Here is a 21,706-nt window from a genome sequence, read left to right on the forward strand (position 1 = left end):
CTAAATCTTTTTATTCTCCGTAGGACACAACTATGGATGGTGTTACAGTTGAAACAATTGTCTTTGAGGATGCTGAAAGTAAGTTTCTTTTATTTATTTTTTATCTGGTTCTTAAAGTAAAGCTGTCAGCCGCTTCACTAATTTAAAAGTTTTATTTAAAGCGGGGGTTCACCCACACCGCCAAAAAAAAAAAATATTAAAAGCCAGCAGCTACAAATACTGCAGCTGCTGACTTTTAATACATTGCCACTTACCTGTCCCAGGGTCCAGCGATGTCGGCAGGGGACGCCGAGAACCCGCTCGGTTCTCGGCAGCTGCCGCCGCCATCCTAGGTGAGGGAATCAGGAAGTGAAGCGTTGCGGCTTCACTTCCCGGTTCCCTACTGCGCATGCGCGAGTCGCGCTGCGCGTCCCCAGTGGTCCCCGCTCTCTCCTGGGAGCTGTATGTTCCCAGCAGACAGCGCGGTCGGGACGGAAAGAGGCATAGACTCCCATGGGAGTCTATGCCGGAAGTGGGTGCAAATACCTGTCTTAGACAGGTATCTGCACCCCCCTCCCCCCTGAAAGGTGCCAAATGTGACACCGGAGGGGGGGAGTGTTCCGAAAAGCGGAAGTTCCATTTTTGTGTGGAACTCCGCTTTAACACATACACCACGAGGTGCTACTATTTTATTAGCCAAAAAAGTCTCCTCTAAAACTAGACCACCTAATTACTAAGGACTTACTAAGGAGTTCACATAGGTGGCCAAGGAGCAGTAAAATGGGTGCTGCAACTGCCCTGTAACCGACTGCAATGCAGGCAATTGTGACACGGTGATTGAACCTTTTGAAGCACAACTAAAGGCAAAGCTTTTTTTTTTTTTGGATAGATGGCAGAGGGATTAGAATGCTTGTCCGTTTTTATTGCTGTCTGTTCCCCGTCACTCTCTCTACTTGTCCTGTTTACCATTAGCATTGAAAGTGAAAGTAAAAGAAAATCCCAAATATTGGGTTGTCCCCAGAAAAGTAATAGAGGAAATCTTCCAATGGGGACACTAGTTCTGTTGACTTGGGGGTCCCCAAGGGATTCCCTTTTATTTGGAGGGATTTCCTCTCACTTCCTGTTTGGCTATGGGACAGGAAGTGAAGGTAAATCTCCACAATAGGATGATCTGACAGGGGTTATAACTCTTCCTTGTTCTATGCAAAATGAAATAAAAAGTTTTGCCTATAGTTCTACTATAAGGGTTAAAACAGGTATTGAAGAGGTGACATATTGCCTCCCAGCTCCCTATCAACCGCCCTCCAAAAGACAATCAAACCATCTGAAAGAAGCCTAAGGGCTTAACTTTCCCAGCTTTGAACTATGCCCTACCCACCCTAGATTTTGGGAAGACCCTTAGCCACAGGGTAACTTTCACTTGAGAGGGGATGATAGGTGGATGGGACTTGATCCCAAAGTCATATTCAAACCAGATCCAGAAAGCAGAAGAGTCGTTTTAGCCAAGAGAAATACCATTCCCCTGGTGGGATCTGCTCTTAGGCCAGCCATATAAGGTTCAAATCTTGGCCGGTTCAGTAGGAGCCGTTAGTGGGCAGGCTGAATGTACCGAATTGATCGATTGATCAACTTGGGTACAACCAGCCTGCTGGATTTACTACCAATTATCACAAGTGGCTGCTAACGATAATCACTGTCTTCTTCCGGCGGGGACAGTTTACCCGATTCCCCTGTCAGCACCGTCTGTGTTGATGGGGGAATCATATAAATTTCTTTCCTGCAACCCTTGTATAGCTGGCCTTAGATGGGGATTATCTTTTCCTTTTGAATAAAATAGGAATGGTTTAAAAGCCCTGTCAGTTTATCTATTGCTGTCTGTATGCCACTGGGGGATTTGGATTGATATCCTGTTCCAAAGATGCAACAGGAAGCGAGAGGAAATATCTCAAAAGTGAGGGGAATTTCTCTTATAGCCAATTGCCACCCAAACGGGGTTCCTCATAAGAACATTTCCCCTCACTTCCTGTTCTGTGACGTTAACATTTTGGATTTGATTTCACTTTCTGTCTCCCTGAGCCCGGATTCACACTGATGCAACGTATCATGCGACTTGAGACACATAAAGTCACATAAAGTCACATGATAAGTCAAAACATATTCATTTTAATGGGTGCCATCTTAATCAATGCGACTCAAGTCACAGCGACTTAGAAAAGTAGTGCAGGAACTTCTTTTTGTGTCTTTGGTGTAACTTCAGTAGTGCCATAGACTGCAATGTTAAAATCACAAGCATTGTTGTAATCTATGCGACTTTTATGCAACACTATCCAACTTCAGAGGGTTTTTAAACAAAGTAGGGTTGCACCGATACCGAGCATTTGCCCGAGTACCTGTACTCGGCAAATGCTCCGATGCTTGATCTGATACCTGGGCAGTCAAGGGTAATTGGTGGGGGCAGTTACAAGCACTGATCTCCCTGTATAGATTTCAATAATGCAACTGACAGCCGCTTCTCCTCCTCTCCCTCCTGCAGCTTTATTGAAATCTATACAGGGGGATCGGTGCTTGTAAACCCCACCCCCCACCCCCACGCTCCGATCACCCCTTACTGTCCCCATATCCTCCTCCGTGCTCCTCCAGGCTCCTCCTGCCCCCCTCTGTGCTCCTGTCCCTCTCCATGCTCCTGTCCCCCTCCGTGCTCATGTCCCCCTCCATGCTCCTGTCCCCCTCAGTGCTCCTGTCAGCCACTGTGTGCTCCGCTCCTGTCCCCCTCCGTGCTCCGCTTCTGTCCCCCCCGTGCTCCTCTCCTGTCCCCCTCCGTGCTCCACTCCTGTCCCCCTTCGTGCTCCACTCCTGTTCCCCTCCGTGCTCCGCTCCTGTTCCCCTCCGTGCTCCGCTCCTGTTCCCCTCCGTGCTCCGCTCCTGTCCCCCTCCGTGCTCCGCTCTAGACCCCCTCTGTGCTCCGCTCTAGACCCCCTCTGTGCTCCGCTCTAGACCCCCTCTGTGCTCCGCTCCTGTCCCCCTCCGTGCTCCACTCCTGTCCCCCTCCGTGCTCCGCTCCTGTCCCCCTCCGTGCTCCGCTCTAGACCCCCTCTGTGCTCCGCTCTAGACCCCCTCTGTGCTCCGCTCCTGTCCCCCTTCGTGCTCCACTCCTGTTCCCCTCCGTGCTCCGCTCCTGTTCCCCTCCGTGCTCCGCTCCTGTTCCCCTCCGTGCTCCGCTCCTGTTCCCCTCCGTGCTCCGCTCCTGTCCCCCTCCGTGCTCCGCTCTAGACCCCCTCTGTGCTCCGCTCTAGACCCCCTCTGTGCTCCGCTCTAGACCCCCTCTGTGCTCCGCTCCTGTCCCCCTCCGTGCTCCGCTCCTGTCCCCCTCCGTGCTCCGCTCAGGACCCCCTCCGTGCTCCGCTCAGGACCCCCTCCGTGCTACGCTCCTGTCCCCCTCCGTGCTACGCTCCTGTCCCCCTCCGTGCTACGCTCCTGTCCCCCTCCGTGCTCTGCTCCTGTCCCCCTCCGTGCTCTGCTCCTGTCCCCCTCCGTGCTCCGCTCTGGTCCCCCTCCGTGCTCCGCTCTGGACCCCCTCTGTTCTCCGCTCCTGTCCCCCTCTGTGCTCTGTTCTGGACCCTCTCCGTGCTCCACTCTGGACCCCCTCCGTGCTCAGCTCCTGTCCCCCTCCGTGCTCCACTCTGGACCCCCTCTGTGCTCCACTCTGGACCCCCTCCGTGCTCCGTTCCTGTCCCCCTCCGTGCTCCACTCTGGTCCCCCTCCGTGCTCCGGTCCCCCCCTTGCTCCGCTCCGGTCCTCCCCTTGCTCCGCTCCGGTCCCCCCCCTTGCTACGCTCCGATCCCCCTCTGTGCTCCTCTGCCCCCATTGTCCTAGATCTGTGAAGATGGAGAGCAGAGGAAGGAGCCAGTAAATCTGTCATTTACTGGCTCCTTCCTTTTCCGAATGAACAGAGTCAGTGATCACTGACTGTCCATTCATAACTCAGTATTGTAAACTGTGTCTACGATGCTTCAGTTTATGAATGGAGAGGAGCTTCTGTCTCCTGTCCATTCCTCTCCAGTACAACTGAGGCTGCAGAGAAAGGGACTGGGGAATCTGTGTCCTCAGTCCCTTTCCCTGTCTCAAAAGGGAGATAGCTCACCAAAGCCCCCCAACGGGGCTGATAAAAAACTGAAAAATAATAAAATAAAGAATTGTAATAAATAAATATTTAGAAGGTTAAATTGTAAAATAAATAAAAAAAAAAAAAACACTGACACCGCACCCCCCCCCCACACACACACACACACTAACTCAAAAAAAGAAAGCATTTTTAAAAAATGTAAAAAATTGTAAAAATTATTAAAATAATACAATTGTAAAAAAAATAAATAAAGTAAAAAACTTCTGACACAGTCCACATGTCATCAGTGCATATTAGTGCCACTGTCACTTGACATAAAAAAAAAAGTATTGGTAATTGGTATCGGCGAGTACTTGAAAAAACGTATCGGTACTTGTACTCATTCTTAATGAAGTGGTATCGGTGCAACCCTAAGCCAAAGCCAAAGTTGCATAACATGAAAGTCGCATGAAGTCACATTGCAGAGTCCCACTGGAAGTCGCACGACTTTCAAGTTCCAGTAGTGTGAACCGAGCCTGACACCACGAGGCTGACGCTCCCTAGCGGGGACACAGACAGAAATAAAAACCTGACTTAGGTTCTAACTCCTCATCACGATATTCCAAACTAGATTTTTTTAAAGCAGATCTATAGTCAGCTACAGTTGCAGCACTTACAGTATTAGTAATTCTACTCAGCCCGTTCTGTAATTCACACACCTCTGCCACACTGCATAGCCAAATAGGCAATGCCATTATTTCATTCTGCAGTTTTATTTATTACAGGCATAGTGCCGACAATTTACCCAGCACTTTACACACTGTGCATTCACATCAGTCCCTGCCGTCAAGAAGCTTACGCTCTAAGATCCCTATATCACATAGATACATATACTAGGGCCAATTTGGACAGGAGTGAATTAACCTACCACCGTGTCATTGGAGTGGCAGAGGGCACCCCCACAAGTACAGAGAGAACATGCAAACTCCAGGAAGGTAGTGTCCTGGTGGGATTTGAACTTGAGGACTGCAAGGCAGGAATGCTAACCACTAAGCCACTTTTGTAATGAGTCTTGTATTGTCCAATGATATGGTTGCAGGTTTATGGGATTTTTTTAGCTGTGGTTTAAAAATGAATCCAATAGACTCTATTAAAAGTATTCAAATTTTTATTTTCAAACATCAATTAAAGGTATTATATCCTCATAAAAACACATACTCATATGGTACATTCCTCATGTTCAGAGTGGCATTTGTGTGAATCCCAACATGTTTTACCCTGAAACTGGGCTTCCTCAGGGGAAGCCGTTCACCTAGGATCAAAGCCTTCTAATAAGAAGAAAATATATGTATTGTAAATATCGTATTGTATATATGTATTGTCAAATGAGCAGACAGATGATACAGGAAGCTGTAAAGTTGAAGCTTTAAATATTGGTGTCATTGTGGCTCACAGTGCCAGGAAGAAAAGCACATCATTTTTGGCAGATAAAACGTATCACAATCAGGTATTGATTTTAGCTGCCAATATTTCTGCCTTAAAAAACTAAATATGTATCATGAGTTTTATGAACGTCCAACCATAACACATTCTTATCTATTTTTTCCAGGGTTTCTTAGAATACATTTTGCTGCAATCATTAAAGCAAAACCTGAATGGAACTATATTTTGGATGAGCTTGTTTCACAAAGTATTTTTACAGACGAGCAAGTGGCCCATGTACGAAGCTCCGGCGTGGTGCAGGAGCAAATCAGAGAGACACTAAGAATGATTATGAAGCAGGGAAACGAAAGCTGCAGGACATTACTGCAGCTCATGAACCGTCACCACCCTTCGTTGATGAGAGCACTGGCAGTTCCTGCTAACGTGGGCCCTTTTCACCGGCATTGATGCATTATACGAGAACATGTAGCCTATATGGTTACAAGGAACTGGCAAGACTTCTTGAGAGTAAACTTTAAGTACAATTAAAGGCTTCTGTATGACAGCCCAAACAAACCCCAAATCCATGCAATATGATGCACAAGTCTGGTAAAGTGAACAAAAAATTATTTTACCCTCCCTAACTGAGCCAAATCTTCGCTAATTTATGTCTCACACACCCCCCCTTCCCAGGCACTGCAGAGCTCACAGTAGGAGGGTTGCAGCAACATGACTGGTGTATTGCTGAGGTACCAGCTGTCGTGACCACACTTGACTTCCCACCTTATATGAATAAGACACGACCACTGTAGAATTGATTTAAACGGCCATAGCAGTCTTCTATTAACAAAAAACACCATTAACAATACATCTTTTATCACATTCCATGAAGATAAAACTTCGCCCCACTAATGTACACTTAGTGCAGGTATTTGGAGGCAAGCATGGTCTACCGAATCAGCTGTATCAAGCACCAGTTCCATTCCATGGTCCCCATATGCAAATACACAGACTTGGGGACAATTAGTTACTACATTACCACCTGATACAGCCCCAATACCCATATCGCCTTACTGACGTCACTTATTCGGGAAGGTACCCATACCAAAGATGGGCCCCTCCCTTCAGTCTCCACAGACAATTTTGGCCATGCCCACCTTCAAAACCCTGAGACCCCTGCCCACTACTATGACTCCATCAGATCCCATCACAAAATACTATCGCAACTAACGTACACCACCCCTTTCCAAGCTTCAATAGGGAAGGCCACCAAAAAAGAGAGGGGTGAGACGACAAATTTTAACCTTAGGGGAGGGAGGCAAAAGTTTCTTTTCGTCTGCCCGACTCCAACTGACCCTCAGTCAACTCCCCCTCTCTGTCTAGACCACCGTTGACCCCACCCTGTCCCACCTTGCCAGACCCTACCACACCCTGCTCAATTCAAATTGGGTAAGCCTATTACTATTATTTAAAACCCCTTATTATGTGCTGCTAGCCACTTCACTTCCGTCACCCCCACCGCTACCCTTATTCCCCATTCCCTCCCAAAAACATTATCCCACTACAGTGCAAGCAGGCACAACATGTGAACTACCTCCTCCAGCTGTGACGGCAGCTGGGGGGTGCTAAAACCTTGGCATAGCTGGCCACTTCTGCCAAAGAGATGCAAATGTACTTTTAATTGAGTGCTGGAGTACAGATTGTTTTAATGAGAGACCATAGTTCTACTTTAACTGTGGTGGACTTGTGCATGGAATGAGTGCTTGTACCTACAGTACATCCTAAGGATATGTCTTCTTCAATATATGTATGTACCTTAGCTACTTATTTAGCAACTGAAAAAGATGCATACCAAGTTTACCTTTTTTTCTAAACTTTTTACTACTATATATTTACTTTCTGCAAGCTGATACATTATGATTACTGCTGTATCTTTTTATAAAGATTTTTAACTACTTCAATACAGTGTACTTACACTCCTTTTCTGCCCAAGCCAATTTTCAGCTTTCAGCGCTGTCGCTGTTTAAATGACAATTGTGCGGTCATGCTACACTGTACCCTAACAGAATTGTTATCATTTTGTTCCCACAAATAGAGCTTTCTTTTGGTGGTATTTGATCACCTCTGCATTTTTTTATTTTTTTATTTTGTTTCTGTTATAAAATTTTGTAAATAAGTACATTTTCTCCTTCACTGATGGGTACTGATAAGGCGGCACTAACGGGCACTGATAAGGCGGCACCAATGAGGTGGCACTGATGATGGGCACTGGTAGGCAGCACTGATGGGTGGCACTAATATGCAGCACTGATGGGCATTGATAGGCAGCACTGATGGGCACTCATGGGTGGCACTGCTGGGCACTGATAGGCGGCACTGCTGGGCACTGATATGCGGCACTGATAGATGGCATTGATAGGCATCGCTACTGGCACTGGTAGGCATTGGGGATGGGCACTGATTGGCAGCTGCCTGGGCATTTTTTTCATTTCCCTGGTGGTCTAGGGTGGCATACCTGGTAGTCCAGTGTGGTGGCATCCCTGGTGGTCCTGGTAGCATCCTGGTGGTCCTGGGTGGGCACCCGAGGGGGGCTGCACTGATAAACAATCAGCACAGACCCCCCCCCTGTCAGGAGAGCAGCCGATCGGCTCTCCTCTACTCGTGTCTGTCAGACGTGATGGAGGAAAAGCCGATCAACGGCTCTTCCTGTTTACATCGTGATCAGCCGTGATTGGACAAGGCTGATCACATGGTAAAGAGCCTCTGTCAGAGGCTCTTTACCGAGACTGGTGTAGCGGTGTGTCATGGGCGCGCAAGAGCGGTCGTTCTTGAGGGCCGTCATATAACGTCCACCAGAACGAGAGCCGCCCAGCGGTTAAATAAATACATCTTTTCATGATACGAGACTGTTTCTGTTATTGAAATGACAGAGAATCATTAAAATCACAAAAGAAATAACCAGTGAAGAAAACAACTTTATATATACTTTTTACTTGTCTGTGTGCTAAAACGTAATGCCTGGTACACACTATTATTAACCTGACAGCTCCTGACGCAGCCGCTGTACTAACAATATGATGTTAGTACAGTGACCTCCCCCCGCTGAGCTGTTGTGTTCTGACCAGGAGACTGCCCCCCCACCACCACGCCAGAACTGGCGTTGGCTGAAAGCGCTAATCGGGAGCCGGTCAACTGCTAGTTTTCCTGCATGCTCGTCTGACAGTTTGGCCGGCTGCTGTCAAACCGGGTCCCATACACATGGGCCGAATGACGGCCAGTTTTTATTATGTTGCATGACATTCAGCCCATAAGAAAGTTTTTTTGGGGGATTTTGAGTGAGGCACAAGACACGTGGTAGGAGAAATTGTAAAACTGTTTAATTGGCACATAAACAAAGCATACCTCATAAACATGTGATGCATGGTTGAACATGAGTATTTTTATCTATATACAAGGTGATGGCATCTGAAATCCCATAGTATCCCATGGAAGTAACTAGTATAAAAAGCCAAATGCTTATTGAGTAATGGATACAAATGGGTTATAGGATACAAATGAATCACAGTTGAGGTCAAGCTATGAGTTGTGAATATGATGACATTGATAGGCTCGACGCGTTTCCTGGCCAGTTACCACTCATCAGGATCAAACGCATTGCGTATCTGAAAAAAATTTTAAAAAGTACCAAATAGGATCTAATGTTTTGCCCAGATAGTAAGAAAGAAGGTAGGGGCAAGGGGAAACAAGATGTGTATCGCCCTGGAATAATTACGTATAAATTGTTCTAAATAAGCAGTGTTGCAAGTCAGGATCTGCGAGGCAAGTCTGTCCCAGGAGGTGAGGGAATGAACCCAAGGAAGAAGCGAGCTCACCAACACACCCCAGGAACAAAAAAAGGGAGGGAGAATCTATGATCCGAAAGACTTTGCTTAATTCAGTATTGAAAATAACAGATGAGGGAAGTATCCTAGTAACATCTGTATGTAGATGGAGCTAATTGCAAAACACCCATAGGGTCTAATGAAGGTGACCGGGTGTGTTCCTCTGAATTGGGGGCATATCACAAAAAGAGGGGAACCCAAGGGGGAGGGACGGGATGGGTACCAGTACCACCCAGGGAAAAACAATTTGTCAACAAGGAACCAGCAAATTAGCAAAAATATGAATAATTTATTATAGAAATTGAAAAATTCCACATATACACCAAACACAAAATCAAAAAATATGACATTAAGTGAACCAAAGACCACCACTAAGAAAATAAAATAGACAACGTTGTCTAAGAACAGAACAACACACAGATGGCCACCACTAAACACACACAAAAACGTCCAGCTTGATTAATAGATGGAGCATTTCATAACAAAAAAGTCTCATGAGTGTCTCAACAAAATTGTTGGTCAAGGCTGGGAAGTAGGTGTGTGCAGCCGTATAATTAAGGAGAGTCCGCCTTACAGGATGCCAGTGGCAGGCCTTAAATAAGCCTTATGGTGTGTCACGTGAGGATAGCTGGTTAAGGCACTGGCAGCTGAGTATGGTACAATGCTAGTGAGGTGGGTAGGTGGTAATGTAGAGACTGTGCATATATGAAACTATGGATATGCCTGCATCGGTTGTGGTCACAGCATCTAAACTGAACAGTAGGTGGGAGACATCTGTGTAGCTATAGTGACAGCAGTCACGATTGAACATGAACAGATACAGTCTCACCAATCCGGGGATACCGAGGTTCAGCAGGCATGCAGATCATTCCAGTCCTACTTAGACCATCTAGGGTAGTGCGGAACAGCTGCATCCAGATCAGGCCAACTGAATAAGGCTTCGTAGATCTGTGTACTCAGTTTCCAGCAGACATAATGAGGAGCGGAGGCGTGTGAAGACGTGCCGCCTGAATGCGGCGTGAATCAGCGTCAGCTTCCTGGTTCCGTACAACAAAGCTTACAAAGGCGGACGGGATACCCAGGGCTGGTGGGTGGGTCTGTGTGTACGCTAGATGGAGCGTGATGGCGTCATGCTGACGCGTTTCATCCGTCACAGGGATTTCCTCAGAGCATGAGCCGTTGCCAGAGCGAACAACTTATATAGCCCTCCCACTTACAAACGTAGTTACATCAGCTATCTGTTGGCCTGGCAACAGCGTAACGAATAGACTGCCATTCAAACCGGAAGACAACAAACATTAAGTAAATAGATAGGACAGGCCGGTCCGTGGGTGCACCACCTCTATAAATTACAAAAACTACTATAAGAAAAAAAAAAATATAAAAATAAAAAAATAAGGAGAAAGAAAAAGAAAGAAAAATTAGAATAAAGAAAGAAACAGTGCTGGAATAAGGAAATAAAAAGTGTGATTAAAGAAAGGGAACGGGCATATATGTTTCTAAATAAATGTATTACATATATGGAGATAAGAAAGGGGGGGTAATAAATCTTAACGGGGAACTAAGGAGTGAGGAACACTGACAGGTTACACTCATTATTTAACCCATGGGGGGACATACTGTCAAGGGTATATATCCACATTTTCTCTTTCTGGCAGAGAATTCTGTCGAAGTCACCCCTTCTGAGGGGAAGATTTAACCTGTAGATACCCTTGACAGTAAGCCCAGTGGGATCTCCCCCATGGAAATTGAGGAAATGTAGAGGGATGGGACGCTCGTCATCTTTGCTAAGAATGCTTTGGACGTGTTCACCGATTCTGACCTTTAGTTTCCTTTTTGTCTTACCCACATATTTTTTGCCACAAGGGCATGTGAGCATATACACTACTCGTGTGGTATTGCAGTTGATAAAATTGTAGATTTTAAACTGTCTCTTACCGTCAGAATCGGTGAACACGTCCGTGCATTCGACATACTTGCAAATAGCACATCTACCACACTTGAACATACCTTTTAGAGGGGGAAGTTGGGTAAGCCAGTTTTGGGTAGGAGATCTTTGATATTCGGAGTGGATCAAATGATCCCTTAGATTCCGAGAGCGTCGAGCGGTGAGAAGGGGACGTTCTCCCACTATCTCACCAAGAGCAGGGGAACCAGAGAGAATATGCCAATGATTGTTAAGAATGGTCCTAACTTGTTTCCATTGGGCACCGTATTTGGTAATAATTCTGGGGGGTTCATGTCTATCTTTGGGAACCGTAGGGTTCCTCCTAGTAAAAAGTTGCTGGCGGTCGGTCTGGAGGGCTCTTTTTTTGGCTATTCTAATAGATGAGTGGGAGTAGCCTCTATCCCTAAATCTTCCGTACAGGTCCCTAGCCTCCGTGTCAAAATCTTGTTGTCTAGAGCAGTTTCTGCGAATTCGGAGGAATTGGCCTACGGGTATACCTTTTATTAGGGATCTTGGATGGTCGCTAGTGGCCAGGAGGAGTGTGTTCGCTGCCGTTGGCTTCCTGTAGGTTTTTGTACTGATCTTCCCATTGTCAGCAGACAAAGTCAAATCCAAAAATGGAAGGGTATGTTGATGGACAGTATAGGTAAGCCTAATGTTACGGTCGTTGGTATTAAGTTCATCCATGAATGACGCTTACTCCTGCTCAGTGCCCCCCCAGATCATAAGCACGTCATCAATGTACCTCAGCCACAGAAGACTGTGGCGGAGGTACATTGGTGACTGATAGACAGATTCCTCCTCCCACATGCCCAGATGTAGGCAGGCATACGAGGGAGCCCAAGGTGCCCCCATCGCGGTACCTCTGATTTGCTGGTAGTAAATCCCCATAAACTGGAAACAATTATGTTCCAGCAGGAAAGCAAGTACATCACCTATGAACTCATTTTGATGTCCTAGGAGTGGGAATTTTTTATCAAGAAAAAATTGAACAGCTTTTAGGCCCCATTGGTGGGGAATTGATGTATATAGAGATTCGACATCTATACCTACCATAAGGGATCCTTCCGGCAGAACCATGGCATTTAGTTGGGACAGTACATCACCAGTGTCCTGCACATAGGAGGGCAATTCATAAACCACCTCCTTGATTAATGCATCAATGAATTTGCCCGTTTTTTCAAGAGGGCCATTCACCGCAGAGACGATGGGTCTGCCGGGCGGATTTTGTAAGGATTTATGAAGTTTTGGAATGATGTAAAAGGTGGGTATATTAAACTGAGATATACGTAAGAAGTTAAACTCCTTTCTGTTAATTAATTTTTCCCCAGGAACACCCTCCAAACATAATAGGCAAAGGTTATGCAAATTCAAATACTGTGTGTCTGTAGAGTAAATGATATTGGACCAATATGTGTGAATAGTACCAGTATATACATACAGAATTCATGAAGTAATAAACCAACACCCATTATTGCCTGAAAAAGTGAAAAGCGTAGTAGACACAAAGTGAAGGGAATCATATATCACAAAGAGAAAAGAAAATAAAAAGTGAAAAATCGCATGAAAATCATGCAATACCCCAAAGGGGAAAGGGTGAAGAAAAACAAAGAGGTGTGCAGTCTTGGTGATAGAGAGGAAGTCACAGGGATAGTTACCTGGTGATATTGCACAGAGACCTGCTATGAGACATGATGTGCATGTGTGAGGAGAAAAGCCAGAGTGTGAACATTCAGCCCGTGTGTACGGGGTTTAGGGTTGCCACCTGTCCGGGATATACCCAGACAGTACGGGTTTAGAGTAATTTTAAATCACATGTCCGGGGCTCCTGCCGCCTGGAACCCGGACACATGATCCAGACCGCACTGTGGCTCAGAGCTCCATCTGTTCAGCTGGGGGCCGGGCAGGAACATTACTACAGGTTCTTATGCTAATACAGCTGTTAGGACAATTGAATCAGTCCCGACCCCACTTCTATATCCGCCAGGAAGCACAGCTCACATGACTTTCTCAGACAACGCACAGGATCCTACAGGAGGAGAAGAGGTGTCCGGCAGACACTGAGGGCACTTGAACCCTGGACAACTTTACAGAGGAGACCGCTATAGAATAAAGTCTGGCCAGCAGTGCCCTGTCAGTGTTTGGATGTCAGTGGAGAACTGGAGGACAGCGCACTGGATCGGGGATAGGAGCTCCATGATCGGTCGATCAGCATCTACAGTATGTAGTTTATTACACAGACAGCTGACAGATAGTGTAGGAGACCAGCCACAGGATCAGCTACATCTACAATACTGGGCTGGGGAAGAAAAACACTGATCTGAGGAGGGAGGGAGAGGGGGGAATTCTTCAGATTCTTTTCTATCACCTCTGTGTTGTGATTATTGGGAGTCAGGGCTGGTGCCAGCATAACACACAGGGGTTGATTTACTAAAGGCAAAAAAACTGTGCACTTTGCAGAGAGCAGTTGCCCTCTGCAAGTGCAATTGCTCCAGAGCTTAGTAAATGAGGTAAGGCTTCACTTTGCAAAGAGTACCCAATCCCGTGCAAGGAAAATTAAAAAAACTGCATTTTTGCTTGCACATGATTGGATAATAGAAGTCAGCAGAGCTTCTGCTCATTTACCAAGCTCTGGAGCAACTGCTCTTGAAGAGGGCAACTGCACTTTGCAAAGTGCACAGTCTTTTTCCCTTTAGTAAATCAACCCCACAGTGTCCTGTATATGAGCGAGAACATATGTCCTCCTGTCACTCTGCTTGTCCCCCTCCCTGTCACTCTGTCAATCTCCCTGTCACTCTGTCTGCCCCCCTCCATGTCACTCTGCCCCCTCCATGTCACTCTGCCCCCTCCATGTCACTCTTCCCCCTCCATGTCATCCTGCCTGTCCCCTCCATGTCACTCTACCTGCCCCCCCCTCCCCCCTCCATGTCACTCTGCCTGTCCCCTCCCTGTCATCCTTCCCCCTCCTAGAGCTGCACGATTCTGGCTAACATGAGAATCACAATTTTTTGCTTAGAGGATAGATCACGATTGTCGCACGATTCTCACGGCGTAACATCATCTTTCACATTAAAACAAAAAAACTGGGCTAACTTTACTGTTTCGTTTTTTTTTTGTTTTTTTTTTCATTCATTGAAGTGTATTTTTTCCCAAAAAATTGCATTTGAAAGACCACTGGGCAAATACAGTGTGACATAAAATATTGCAGCAATTGCCATTTTATTCCCTAGGGTCTCTGCTAATATATATATAATGTTTGGGTGTTCCAAGTAATTTTCTAGCAAAAAATACTGATTTTAACTTAAGAAAGAAGTGTCAGAAAAAGATTTAGACTTTAAGTGGTAAACTTCCTGCATTTACAGGTTGTTGAAAACTTGGCAGACTGCTTATTTATTTACACAGAAGTTCTTTCCCTTTGATCTAAGAAGGAAGTTTGGTTAAAATGTATTGGCCTGGATGCTTTCTTTTGACAGCTGAGTGAGCAGATAGTCTCTCCACTTGTTATATGAAAAAATCGGCAACCTCTGCAGGAGAGATCGTCAGGGGAGATGAATCGAGATCACGATTTTTTAACGATTAATTGTGCAGCTCTACCCCCTCCATGTCACTCTGCCTGTCCCCCTCCCTGTCATCCTGTCCCCCTCCCTGTCACTCTGCCTGTCCCCCTTCCTGTCATCCTGCCCCCCTCCATGTCACTCTGCCTGTCCCCCTCCCTGTCATCCTGCCCCCCTCCCTGTCACTCTGCCTGTCCCCCTCCCTGTCATCCTGCCCCCCTCCCTGTCACTCTGCCTGTCCCCCTTCCTGTCTGCCTGCCCCCCTCCATGTCACTCTGCCTGTCCCCCTCCCTGTCATCCTGCCCCCCTCCCTGTCACTCTGCCTGTCCCCCTCCCTGTCATCCTGCCCCCCTCCCTGTCACTCTGCCTGTCCCCCTCCCTTTCATCCTGCCCCGCTCCATGTCACTCTGCCTGTCCCCCTCCATGTCACTCTGCCTGTCCCCCTCCCTGTCATCCTGCCCCCCTCCATGTCTCTCTGCCTGTCCCCTCCATGTCACTCTGCCCCCTCCATATCACTCTGCCTGTCCCCTCCCTGTCACTCTGCCTGTCCCCCTCCCTGTCATCCTGTCCCCTCCATGTCACTCTGTCTGCCCCCTCCATGTCACTCTGTCTGTCCCCTCCATGTCACTCTGCCTGTCCCCTCCATGTCACTCTGCCTGTCCCCTCCATGTCACTCTGCCTGTCCCCTCCATGTCACTCTGCCTGTCCCCTCCCTGTCTGCCTGCCCCGCTCCCTGTCACTCTGCCTGCCCCCCTCCCTGTCACTCTGTCCCCCTCCATGTCACTCTGCCTGTCCCCCTCCCTGTCATCCTGCCCCCCTCCATGTCACTCTGCCTGTCCCTTTCCCTGTCACTCTGCCCCTCCATGTCACTCTGCCCCCTCCATGTCACTCTGCCCCCTCCATATCACTCTGCCTGTCCCCTCCCTGTCACTCTGCCTGTCCCCCTCCCTGTCATCCTGTCCCCTCCATGTCACTCTGTCTGCCCCCTCCATGTCACTCTGTCTGTCCCCTCCATGTCACTCTGCCTGTCCCCTCCATGTCACTCTGCCTGTCCCCTCCATGTCACTCTGCCTGTCCCCTCCATGTCACTCTGCCTGTCCCCTCCCTGTCTGCCTGCCCCGCTCCCTGTCACTCTGCCTGCCCCCCTCCCTGTCACTCTGTCCCCCTCCATGTCACTCTGCCTGTCCCCCTCCCTGTCATCCTGCCCCCCTCCATGTCACTCTGCCTGTCCCTTTCCCTGTCACTCTGCCCCTCCATGTCACTCTGCCCCCTCCATGTCACTCTGCCTGCCCCCTCTATGTCACTCTGCCTGTCCCCTCCGTGTCACTCTGCCTGCCCCCCTCCGTGTCACTCTGCCTGTCCCACTCCCTGTCATCCTGCCCCCCTCCATGTCACTCTGCCTGTCTCCTTCCCTGTCACTCTGCCCCATCCATGTCACTCTGCCTGCCCCCCTCCGTGTCACTCTGCCTGCCCCCCTCCGTGTCACTCTGCCTGTCCCACTCCCTGTCATCCTGCCCCCCTCCATGTCACTCTGCCTGCCCCCTTCCCTGTCACTCTGCCTGTCCCCTCCATGTCACTCTGCCTGTCCCCTCCATGCCACTCTGCCTGTCCCACTCCCTGTCATCCTGCCCCCCTCCATGTCACTCTGCCTGTCTCCTTCCCTGTCACTCTGCCCCATCCATGTCACTCTGCCTGCCCCCCTCCGTGTCACTCTGCCTGCCCCCCTCCGTGTCACTCTGCCTGTCCCACTCCCTGTCATCCTGCCCCCCTCCATGTCACTCTGCCTGCCCCCTTCCCTGTCACTCTGCCTGTCCCCTCCATGTCACTCTGCCTGTCCCCTCCATGCCACTCTGCACCCTCCCTGTCACTCTGCCTGTCCCCTCCATGTCACTCTGCCTGTCCCCTCCATGTCACTCTGCCTGCCCCCCTCCATGTCACTATGCCTGCCCCCTCCCTATCATCCTGCCCCTCTCCATGTCACTCTGCCCCCTCGTTGTCACCCTGCCTGTCTCCCTCTATTTCACTCTGCCTGTCCCCTCCATGTCACTCTGCCTGTCCCCTCCATGTCACTCTGCCTGTCCCCTCCATGTCACTCTGCCTGTCCCCTCCATGTCATTCTGCCTGTCCCCCTCCATGTCACTCTGCTTGCCCGCCTCCCTGTCACTCTGCCTGCCCCCCTCCATGTCACTCTGCCTGTCCCCTCCATGTCACTCTGCCTGTCCCCTCCATGTCACTCTGCCTGTCCCCTCCATGTCACTCTGCCTGTCCCCTCCATGTCACTCTGCCTGCCCCCCCTCCGTGTCACTCTGCCTGCCCCCCTCCGTGTCATCCTGCCCGCTCCATGTCACTCTGCCTGTCTCCTTCCCTGTCACTCTGCCCCCTCCATGTCACTCTGCCTGTCCCACTCCCCCTCCCTGTCACTCTGCCTGCCCCCCTCCATGCCACTCTGCACCCTCCCTGTCACTCTGCCTGCCCTCCTCCCTGTCACTCTGCCTGCCCCCCTCCATGTCACTCTGCCTGTCCCCCTCCCTATCATCCTGCCCCCCTTTATGTCACTCTGCCCCCTCACTGTCACTCGGCCTGTCCCCTCCATGTCACTCTGCCTGTCCCCTCCATGTCACTCTGCCTGTCCCCTCCATGTCACTCTGCCTGTCCCCTCCATGTCACTCTGCCTGCCCCCCTCCATGTCACTCTGTCCCCTCGTTGTCACCCTGCCTGTCCCCCTCTATGTCACTCTGCCTGTCCCCTCCCTGTCATTCTGCCTGTCCCCCTCCATGTCACTCTGCTTGCCCCCCTCCATGCCACTCTGCACCCTCCCTGTCACTCTGCCTGCCCCCCTCCATGTCACTCTGCCTGTCCCCTCCATGTCATTCTGCCTGTCCCCCTCCATGTCACTCTGCTTGCCCCCCTCCCTGTCACTCTGCCTGCCCCCCTCCATGTCACTCTGCCTGTCCCCTCCATGTCACTCTGCCTGTCCCCTCCATGTCACTCTGCCTGTCCCCTCCATGTCACTCTGCCTGTCCCCCTCCCTGTCATCCTGCCCCCCCTCCATGTCACTCTGCCTGTCCCCCTCCCTGTCATCCTGCCCCCCTCCATGTCACTCTGCCTGTCCCCTTCCCTGTCACTCTGCCCCCTCCATGTCACTCTGCCTGTCCCACTCCCCCTCCCTGTCACTCTGCCTGCCCCCCTCCATGCCACTCTGCACCCTCCCTGTCACTCTGCCTGCCCTCCTCCCTGTCACTCTGCCTGCCCCCCTCCCTATCATCCTGCCCCCCTTTATGTCACTCTGCCCCCTCACTGTCACTCTGCCTGTCCCCTCCATGTCACTCTGCCTGTCCCCTCCATGTCACTCTGCCTGTCCCCTCCATGTCACTCTGCCTGCCCCCCTCCATGTCACTCTGCCTGCCCCCCTCCATGTCACTCTGCCCCCTCGTTGTCACCCTGCCTGTCCCCATCTATGTCACTCTGCCTGTCCCCTCCCTGTCATTCTGCCTGTCCCCCTCCATGTCACTCTGCTTGCCCCCCTCCATGTCACTCTGCTTGCCCCCCTCCATGCCACTCTGCACCCTCCCTGTCACTCTGCCTGCCCCCCTCCATGTCACTCTGCCTGTCCCCTCCATGTCACTCTGCCTGTCCCCTCCATGTCATTCTGCCTGTCCCCCTCCCTGTCACTCTGCTTGCCCCCCTCCCTGTCACTCTGCCTGCCCCCCTCCATGTCACTCTGCCTGTCCCCTCCATGTCACTCTGCCTGTCCCCCTCCCTGTCATCCTGCCCCCCCTCCATGTCACTCTGCCTGTCCCCCTCCCTGTCATCCTGCCCCCCTCCATGTCACTCTGCCTGTCCCCTTCCCTGTCACTCTGCCCCCTCCATGTCACTCTGCCTGTCCCCTCCATGTCACACTGCCTGTCCCACTCCCCCTTCCTGTCACTGTGCCTGCCCCCCTCCATGCCACTCTGCACCCTCCCTGTCACTCTGCCTGCCCCCCTCCATGTCACTCTGCCCCCTCGTTGTCACCCTGCCTGTCCCCCTCTATGTCACTCTGCTTGTCCCCTCCCTGTCATTCTGCCTGTCCCCCTCCATGTCACTCTGCTTGCCCCCCTCCATGCCACTCTGCACCCTCCCTGTCACTCTGCCTGCCCCCCTCCATGTCACTCTGCCTGTCCCCTCCATGTCACTCTGCCTGTCCCCTCCATGTCACTCTGCCTGCCCCCTCCATGTCACTCTGCCTGCCCCCTTCCGTGTCACTCTGCCTGCCCCCCCTCCGTGTCATCCTGCCCCCTCCATGTCACTCTGCCTGTCTCCTTCCCTGTCACTCTGCCCCCTCCATGTCACTCTGCCTGTCCCACTCCCCCTCCCTGTCACTCTGCCTGCCCCCCTCCATGCCACTCTGCACCCTCCCTGTCACTCTGCCTGCCCTCCTCCCTGTCACTCTGCCTGCCCCCCTCCATGTCACTCTGCCTGTCCCCCTCCCTATCATCCTGCCCCCCTTTATGTCACTCTGCCCCCTCGTTGTCACTCTGCCTGTCCCCTCCATGTCACTCTGCCTGTCCCCTCCATGTCACTCTGCCTGTCCCCCTCCATGTCACTCTGCCTGTCCCCCTCCATGTCACTCTGCCTGCCCCCCTGCATGTCACTCTGCCCCCTCGTTGTCACCCTGCCTGTCCCCCTCTATGTCACTCTGCCTGTCCCCTCCCTGTCATTCTGCCTGTCCCCCTCCATGTCACTCTGCTTGCCCCCCTCCATGCCACTCTGCACCCTCCCTGTCACTCTGCCTGCCCCCCTCCATGTCACTCTGCCTGTCCCCTCCATGTCACTCTGCCTGTCCCCTCCATGTCACTCTGCCTGTCCCCTCCATGTCACTCTGCCTGTCCCCTGCATCTCACTCTGCCTGTCCCCTCCATGTCACTCTGCCCGCCCCCCTCCATGTCACTCTGCCCGCTCGTTGTCACCCTGCCTGTCCCCCTCTATGTCACTCTGCCTGTCCCCTCCCTGTCATTCTGCCTGTCCCCCTCCATGTCACTCTGCTTGCCCCCCTCCATGCCACTCTGCACCCTCCCTGTCACTCTGCCTGCCCCCCTCCATGTCACTCTGCCTGTCCCCTCCATGTCACTCTGCCTGTCCCCTCCATGTCACTCTGCCTGCCCCCCCTCCGTGTCACTCTGCCTGTCCCCCTCCCTGTCATCCTGCCCCCCTCCATGTCACTCTGCCTGTCCCCTTCCCTGTCACTCTGCCCCCTCCATGTCACTCTGCCTGTCCCCTCCATGTCACACTGCCTGTCCCACTCCCCCTTCCTGTCACTGTGCCTGCCCCCCTCCATGCCACTCTGCACCCTCCCTGTCACTCTGCCTGCCCTCCTCCCTGTCACTCTGCCTGTCCCCTCCATGTCACTCTGCCTTCCGCCCTCCATGTCACTCTGCCTGTCCCCCTCCCTATCATCCTGCCCCCCTCCATGTCACTCTGCCCCCTCGTTGTCACCCTGCCTGTCCCCCTCTATGTCACTCTGCCTGTCCCCTCCATGCCACTCTGCCTGTCCCCTCCATGTCACTCTGCCTGTCCCCCTCCATGTCATTCTGCCTGTCCCCCTCCATGTCACTCTGCCTGTCCCCCTCCATGTCACTCTGCCTGTCCCCCTCCATGTCACTCTGCCTGTCCCCCTCCATGTCACTCTGCCTGCCCCCCTCCATGTCACTCTGCCTGCCCCCCTCCATGTCACTCTGCCTGCCCCCCTCCATGTCACTCTGCCCCCTCGTCACCCTGCCTGTCCCCCTCTATGTCACTCTGCCTGTCCCCTCTATGTCACTCTGCCTGTCCCCTCCCTGTCACTCTGCCTGTCCCCCTCCATGTCACTCTGCACCCTCCCTGTCACTCTGCCTGCCCCCCTCCATGTCACTCTGCCTGCCCCCCTTCATGTCACTCTGCCTGTCCCCTCCGTGTCACTCTGCCTGTCCCCTCCGTGTCACTCTGCCTGTCCCCTCCATGTCACTCTGCCTGTCCCCTCCATGTCACTCTGCCTGCCCCCCTCCGTGTCACTCTGCCTGCCCCCCTCCGTGTCACTCTGCCTGTCCCCCTCCCTGTCATCCTGCCCCCCTCCATGTCACTCTGCCTGTCCCCCTCCCTGTCATCCTGTCCCCCTCCATGTCACTCTGCCTGCCCCCCTCCATGTCACTCTGCCTGTCCCCCTCCCTGTCATCCTGCCCCCCTCCATGTCACTCTGCCTGTCCCCTTCCCTATCACTCTGCCCCCTCCATGTCACTCTGCCTGTCCCCTCCAAGTCACTCTGCCTGTCCCCCTCCCTGTCATCCTGCCCCCCTCCATGTCACTCTGCCTGTCCCCTTCCCTATCACTCTGCCCCCTCCATGTCACTCTGCCTGTCCCCTCCATGTCACTCTGCCTGTCCCCTCCATGTCACTCTGCCTGTCCCCCTCTGTGTCACTCTGCCCCCTCCATGTCACTCTGCCTGTCCCCTCCATGTCACTCTGCCTGTCCCCTCCATGTCACTCTGCCTGTCCCACTCCCCCTCCCTGTCACTCTGCCTGCCCCCCTCCATGTCACTCTGCCTGTCCCCCTCCATGTCACTCTGCCTGTCCCCCTCCATGTCACTCTCCCTCCCCTCCTCCCTGTCATCCTGCCTGTCTCCTCCATGTCACTCTGCCTGCCCCCCTCCCTGTCATCCTGCCCCCCTCCCTGTCATCCTGCCTGCCCCCTCCATGTCACTCTGCCTGTCCCCTCCATGTCACTCTGCCTGTCCCCTCCATGTCACTCTGCCTGTCCCCTCCATGTCACTTTGCCTTATGAAGTGGACGTTGGGTCTCTGATTAAA

General features: G+C 51.5%; 1 protein-coding gene across 2 annotated transcripts in view; it reads left to right on the forward strand.

Moving 5' to 3' along the window:
- The window catches only part of LOC141117367 (receptor-interacting serine/threonine-protein kinase 3-like), an 84,679-nt gene extending 76,997 nt beyond the window's left edge, over positions 1-7,682 (forward strand). For both annotated transcript variants that reach the window (XM_073610202.1, XM_073610200.1), the window contains 2 exons: positions 24-78; positions 5,691-7,682. In XM_073610202.1, the coding sequence (XP_073466303.1) occupies positions 24-78; positions 5,691-5,971 (336 nt within the window). In that variant the 3' untranslated portion in view covers positions 5,972-7,682. The remainder of the gene's footprint in view (positions 1-23; positions 79-5,690) is intronic.
- The last annotated feature ends 14,024 nt before the right edge of the window (positions 7,683-21,706 follow it).

This window comes from Aquarana catesbeiana, linkage group LG13, assembly GCF_042186555.1.
Source record: "Aquarana catesbeiana isolate 2022-GZ linkage group LG13, ASM4218655v1, whole genome shotgun sequence".
NCBI lineage: Eukaryota > Metazoa > Chordata > Amphibia > Anura > Ranidae > Aquarana > Aquarana catesbeiana.